We start from the raw sequence: 7,500 nt of genomic DNA, 5'->3' as shown, positions 1-7,500 counted from the left end.
GGCTGCTCTGGTCCACTTTCTGGACTCGGTAGCGGATCTTTAGAAAACGATAGCGCGCTAACCCGCGCGTGACTGCAACCTGCGTCTCAGTGGTGGCCATGCGACGGAGGCGGCGGGATTGGACACGACTCGGGTTCGTTCCTCCACATCCGAGGTGACTTGTAGTCGATGGCCGAAGATTAGTGCTGGAATAACGTTATGAAACTGCCCATAGATCCCTATTACCCAACTGTCTGCTCGGATGGTGCACTAAGCATTCTGCAGTGCTGTTGATCAATACAGGCCCAAATTACAAATGGGCAAAACTGTCTTCCGTGGTTAGCCAAACAGCGATATCTATTCTAATTTGGAATGGCATGTTCCAGTAAGTATGATTTATTGTATGCATTAGCCATACGACTGTATGCATATGATCTTTGTCCCCCAGGGTTGTTTTGATTAAATATTGTTGTGCGATCAGGCATGAATCTGATTAGTAATGTTATCGCAGCTCTTCATCAGCCCCCTCAGACGTTATGGCCCATACATCCAAGATATTATTATTAATGATGGAACAGATTTGTGGTAATGTCTTAATGCCTGATTTCAAAAGCAATTTCTTGAGATGATTGATGATAGAAGAAAAAAGGTGGCGCACAATTTACTATGGAGTGGTTCGGCTGGAATGACTTGTGTTGTTCAAGTGACCGATCTTCATCGCTCTCTTCGTCTTCCTCCTCTCCCCCGGGCAGGACTTGTGTCGGCAGCGCATGGCGGGCCAGACGTCGGAGCGGGCGGAGCGCGGCGAGCGACCGGAGCCGCTGGCGCACACATCGCACACGTCGCGCATCAACAGCGTGTCGTCGCAGTTCAGCGACGGGCCCATGCCCAGTCCGTCGGCACGCAGCAGCACCTCGTCATGGAGCGAGGAACCCGCCCACTCCAACATGGACATCTCCACTGGACACATGATACTGGTGAGGACGGACGGACACACACACACACACACACACACACACACACACACACACACACACACATCTTCCACCCGACACATGATACATGACACATGAGATACATGAATATGAACACAAACTCACTCACACACACACACACACACACACACACACACACACACACACACACATTCCAATATGGACATCTCCACCAGATACATGATACTGGTGAATATGAACACACACACACACACACCAATTCCAACATGGACATATCCACCAAACACAGGATACTGGTGAATATGAACATACACACACACACATTCACACATTCCAACATGGACATATCCACCAAACACACTCCAACACACTCCAACATTGACATGATGGACATGATAATGGTGAATATGTACAATACACACACGCACACCAAAATATACATTTAAAAATAGACACCACGAACATGATAATAGATAATATACACCCTTCTCACACAGACACACACACACACAGACACACACACACACACACACACACACACACACTACCTACCTACATTAAAACTAACTTATTCACACTTAGATCAAAGTACACTCATGCACATGCACCACTGGCTCCATCTCTCTGGTGAATATTCACAACAGCCGCCACGGATACTCCAAAAAGGAGATCTGCACTGGAAAGGTGTTACTAGAATATGCATTGCTCTCTTCTCACACACTTGGGCACTCCCATGCATAGACAGACAGTCATGCTCCTGAAACAGCTGTTCCCATTCTCACCTCTTCACACCTGTTCACTCGCTGCTCAGACACGCTTCTGATAAGCGCTGCGCAGGTGAAATGTTTGCACGTAGAGATGCACAGACCATTAGCCTTCAAAATATTAAATAAAAACAAGAACGCTATTTTCGCTCTAAATATGTCTAAGTATGTCAAACTGATTGAATATATGACTCTCTCTCTCTCTCTCTGTCTCTCTCACACACACACACCTGCATGCGAGTGCGTGCACACACATACACACACACACACAAACACACACACTGTCACAGACGTCCCCATATCCCAGTATCATGCTGGTGGGACGTGGGCTATAACAAAAGTCTATTGATTGACATGGTTCCTCGTCAGCCCCAGCAAAGCCCCGCTCCTCTGTTACCTGTCTGATAGTCCTGTGAGCTCGTCCCTGGCCACCCTCATCCTTTCTTCCCCCCCTCCGTTATCAGCTCCCTTCCTTCCTCCGTCCGTCTCCAGCTCGCTTTCATTCCATTGTTCCCCTTTATCTCTCCATTTCTCTCCATCTCTCTTTATCTCGCTCCTTTTATAAAGTCTGGTCCATTCAACCTGGCATTCTCTCTCTCTCTCTATCTCTCTCTCTCTCTCTCTCTTTCTTGCACTCTTTCGCTCATTATCTCTTAATCCATCCCTCTGTTGCTGTTTCTTTCTGTCACATTCTCTCTCTCCTCCTCTCTCTCTCTGTCTGTCACAATATCTCTCTCCTCCTCTCTCTGTCACAATCTCGCTCTTTCTCTCTCTGTCTCTCTTTTTCTGTCTCTCCTCTCTCTCTCTCTTTCCCCTGTCTCTCTCTCATCCTGAGTCAGATGGTGACTGTCTCCCTCTCTCATCTCTCTGAGACGTATGACTCTAAGAGGCCACGCACGCTCAGGAGGAAAATATCCCTGCTAATCGCTAATAGTCAATCGGACATTTTGGTGCTTGTGGAGTTGTTGTTTTCCCCCTGAATGGAGTTTGAATGCCTTGTGGGCCAAATCCCTTTCTCACTCCCACCCTCTTTCTCTCTCCCTCTTTCCCCTCCTCTCCTTCTCTCTCTCTCTCTCTCTCTCTCTCTCTCTCTCTCTCTCTTTCACACACACAATGGATTGTTTTAATTTGGTGCAAACTTTTGTTTTATTCATTTGAGACAAGCCGGTGTGAGAAGACTGATAGATGCCTGGCAGTGCAGTATTCATTATCAGCGGGGAAATTCATCATACGTCCAACGGTGGAACAGGAGAATGCAATTGATTTAATTCATTTAGTGCTTTTGTGTTTGGAGGTAATGGATGGCTCTGATTGTGATTGTTGAAGGCTATCACAAAAGCTATTAAAACTATATACACTTTTTTTGCCATCCTCCACCAGAAACACACTCTCTCTCTCACACACACACACACACACACACACACACACACTTCTTGTTTACTCAATGCATTTTAGCACTTTGTTTTGTTTGTTTGTTAAGCCCTTTTTCCTGGGAGAAGAGAGTGTGGGGGCGTTTCTAATGGCAAATATTGTTCCCTGGCTGCTTACACTTGTTCCCTCTCTCACCCTCTCTCTCTTGCTCTCTCTCTCTCTCTCTCTCTCTCTCTCTCTCTCTCCCTCTCTCTCTCTCTCTCTCTTTTCTAGCTCCAACTGTGTTTGCTAATGTCAGGAAAAAAAGGCTTACAGTACCTCAGGTTTTAGGTTCCATGGAGTGTCTAGCAGACAGTATGTTTTTTTCTTTTAAACTGTAATACTTGCAGATCACAACTACAGTTAACTTCTCCCGAGTGCTGTTGAGGAGGGGGATCACTGTCTGTCTCTGGACATGGTGCGAGACGGAATTACTCGTCACTTTCACCCCTCCTCCCCCAGCTTTTAAACTCTCACACACTCTCGCGCTCTCCCTGAGATGGTTTCCCTGGGCCACCTGCTGTGCTGAACTAGATGATGAATATCTATCTCTAAAGAGAACACCTCAATCACACACACACACACACACACATACATAGAGGCACTCATGTCTCTGAAGCCTTAACACACCCACCCACTCATTGCACAAAGGAAGCTCATATTCTGTGTCACATTCGTCTCAGGGATAGGAAGTTGTTGTTGTTGTTTCTGCTCTTCTTCCTCACTTTCTCTCCCCTCATGATGATGAATACTCTTCCTCAGGCTGGTGTCTTGTGAGGTTGTGTGACTAAGTGTAAAACCACCGCAAGGCGCCGGGGCATACTCTCACAGAACCGAGAGCACTCTCTTTACACAAGTCCCCATGAAAACTCCAAAAGGGCTTTTATGTGGCTCATTCTCCATCGTTCTCACACTTTATGTGATCGGGGGGGTCTTTTAACGCGTCCGGTCAGCGTCTGATCCCAGCACAGTGATTTTTCTTTCTTTTTTTTTTCCCTCTCCGCTCTCTTTTCACAAGGGAGTCGGGGCGTCACCTGACTGCTGTTCTCAGATACTGCCTGTTATCGGGGCTCCCGCTCTGTCACGGGTCATTCATCTCCGCCCTATCTTGCCTGCTCCCCACATCCTCCATATGAAAAATTAAACCTCTGATCAGACCCCTGCCCCCTACCCCCCCCTTTTTTTTATGTCGGGATCTTAAGATGGAGGTTATGAATAGCCCTGGTGGTGCTTTTCTTCTGCTCAGCATGCCTGAATAGAGGCCCACCATCGGAGTCTGTCAGCCTGGACATGGCCCTTGATTGGCAGTGTGTGTGTGTGTGTGTGTGTGTGTGTGTGTGCGTGTGTGTGTGTGTGTGTGTGTGTGTGTGTGTGTGTGTGTGTGTGTGTGTGTGTGTGTGTGTGTGTGTGGCTGTGTGAGTGTGTGGCTGTGTGAGTGTGTGTGTGTGGTAGCTGTTACCAGGTCAGGTCTGGTGTGTTAATCTGAATGCTGTTAGTGCAGGACTTTCTGCAGCAGCACTGAGTTGAGTTGGTGAGCCCGTAGTGAACGTGAGTCTGTGGGTCCTTCAGCACCATGGACAGCACCCCTGGCTCTCGGCTGTGGAAGCGTGGCTCCGTGACGTGCAGTGCTGTGGCCAGCAAACTAGCAAGGAGCGATTAAAGCGTGTTTTATTAGATCGTAGAATTCATTAAGTGTAAGCAGGTTTTTAACACAGATTAACGAAGACCTATCACTGCTTTATGCAAGTGTCTTCTTCCAAGTAGCTCGTTTTGGGAAGCAAACGGCGGTTTATTTTGCCATTTCTCTCGCATGTTGCAGCATTTTTTAGCAAGTTTTTAAAAACGAAACAAAAAAAAGCAATCTTCTAAGCAAGCTTTTCTCCTGCTCCTCTTCTTCCCTTGGCCCCACAGAGATGTGGTTGAGCTCTGATGTGGTTGGCTTTGATATCCAGACATTGTTGTGAACTCTGTGTGCTGATTTGTTTCCACACAAAATCAATAAGGACCCACGGGCAGCACAGGCTTTTATTTATTATTTCGTTTTTTCTCTCTCTCTTCATGTATTTCCTCAGCTGAGCAGAGGGGCCAAAAGCATTACATGAATATACTGTATATATATACAGTATATATATATATATATATATTTAAAGACAATAAAGGTGAGAAAATGAATAACGATGACCCTCGGCCGGGAAAATAAAGAGCTCTACCTGGCTGATGACTTAGTCGATGGCTAATTGCGAAGAATGCTGTGGTCTCTCTTTCCTTGATTGTCTCAGCTCATAAATAGGGATAATGATACCCCCTCTCATTCCACCAATAACACACATTGATGAATTCACATACACACACACACACACACACACACACACACACACACACACACACAAATGCACACACAGTGTTTATTTCTCTGTGGACACAGCAGCAGCAATCACTTGTTTTCGAGGCTGTTCCTTCCAGACCCTTCACACCAACTACACCATCACCAGCACCAGCACCGCCGCCATTACCTCATCTGCTGTGTCTCCCGCCCCAAGCCCTCTCTATCCCCAGCTCTGTGCTCCACCAAACCCCCAACACCCCCCCCCCCCCCCCCACACACACACACACACACACACACACTCCTCTGTGAAGCTTGTTTAAGGGGATTAGGGGGAGTTGGCTCCGACACCCCGTCATCTAGGGCTACTGATTGGCTGGCAGTAATTCTGTTACACTTTCTCCCCCTAAACCTTATTACTCCAGCGCCAACAAAGGACAGCAGGTAAGCGTCTGTCCCACGCCAAGCCTCTGTACACCACCAGGCTTTGTTGGGGGGGTGGGGGGGGGGTCCTTCCCCCCAGAGAAATAAAGCAGGCTACCATTTTGTTTTGTTTAGGGTGGGGTGGGTTGATATCTTTGATATTATCGAAGAAGCCAGAGATTCAAGGCAATGGAGTGAAGGGTAATTTTGCTTCACGTTATAAGAGCTCAGATCAAGCTGATGTTAAAGGTAATCTTGAGGGGCTTTTTTTTTTTTTTTTTTCGCGGTTGAGGTTGAAAGCGTTTTGAAGGAGGCACCTGCTCTGTTGAGTGGGGGATTACCATGCTTCCCGGTGTGTGTGCATTCCAGCAAATCCCATCCCTCCCCATTCAACACAAAAACTACAAATGGTCAGATCAGATGTATTCGCTTTGGTCTGCACGTACTTTGTAATTCTGCAACAAATTTGTGTCTTACAAAGCAAGTGTATTGACCAGTAGATGGACAGATAGACATAGGGACAATAATAGGCTCTATTTCAGTCTTTATGTAAAGACGTTTTTTGCCACTGAGTGTAAATGTGTGCAGGACTTTTGTGCCGGATTATAATGAAAACACAGAGTGTTTAAATATAACACACTCAAATAGAGACCTTTCTCCAAAAATTCCATGTGAGGTCATCTCTAGCAGGCTCGGGCTGAACCTTCGGCTTAGGTGAGTAAAAATAGCTAATGAGAACGCAGGTGATTAGGCCACTGGCTAGCGTAGCAGCGGTGGCGGCTTCAACAGAAACAGGGACAGTGGGCGAATTAAAAGAATGTATTATTTTTTTTCTTTCATCCAGAGGAGGTTAATCTCATTACTTCGCTACCAAGGCTTTTTAATCAAAGTCATTTCCCCTTACTAAATTATGAATTCAACATGGGCAGTAATAGCCTTCTATTAAGTTGCTTGTCATATGAAGCATAATCTTCTAAGATATGACTTATCTAGGAAAGGAAAGAGAGAGAGAGAGAGAGAGAGGGAAAAAATAGAGACAGAATATACTGCTCATTGAATGGAGGACGTAAACATCACATGCCTTGTGTGGTTCCTGCACTACAATTCAATGCATTTTTAAGAGCTTATTTTGCTGGCTTTGGGCGTGTTTACATCAGGCTTTACAGCACTATTAGGCTGATCGAGTGCTGTCGCTCCTAACTATAATGGTGACAGAAGGCTTTGTTGAGTCTTGGACAGAGCGACTAATCAACTATGAACTCTGTTGTGTGTGTGTGTGAGAGAGAGAGAGAGAGAGAGAGAGAGAGAGAGTGTGGGTTGTGTGTGTTTGGGTGTGGTGGGGATATTGTGCGTATTGTGGTGGATCCATCTGTGAAGGTGGCGCTCTTGAGGTTGTGTGTGTGTGAGTGTGAGGGTTTCGTTTGATGGCTGGCGTTTTGCATTTGAGGATAGCTTTCAAAGGCAAGCACAGAGGCCCCCTCCCTACATCAGGTGATGAGTGTGCAATCCACTGCTACAGTATGCATGCAGCCCTTAGGGGAGGACAGGGAGTCTGAACATCAAGCCAGCAACCAGTATACATGCACAACACACACACACACACACACACACACACACACATACGTGCACATGCCACACCCACAGC

The 7,500-nt window shown here is 46.5% G+C and overlaps 1 protein-coding gene across 2 annotated transcripts in view; it reads left to right on the top strand.

Moving 5' to 3' along the window:
* The window catches only part of ptprn2 (protein tyrosine phosphatase receptor type N2), a 198,235-nt gene that overhangs the window by 165,621 nt on the left and 25,114 nt on the right, over positions 1 to 7,500 (top strand). For both annotated transcript variants that reach the window (XM_062521704.1, XM_062521703.1), the window contains exon 14: positions 732 to 956. In XM_062521704.1, the coding sequence (XP_062377688.1) occupies positions 732 to 956 (225 nt within the window). The remainder of the gene's footprint in view (positions 1 to 731; positions 957 to 7,500) is intronic.

This window comes from Sardina pilchardus, chromosome 19 (genome assembly GCF_963854185.1).
Source record: "Sardina pilchardus chromosome 19, fSarPil1.1, whole genome shotgun sequence".
NCBI classification, from domain to species: domain Eukaryota; kingdom Metazoa; phylum Chordata; class Actinopteri; order Clupeiformes; family Clupeidae; genus Sardina; species Sardina pilchardus.
Note: the sequence above shows the minus strand (reverse complement) of the source record. Positions and strands in the feature narration are given on the sequence as shown.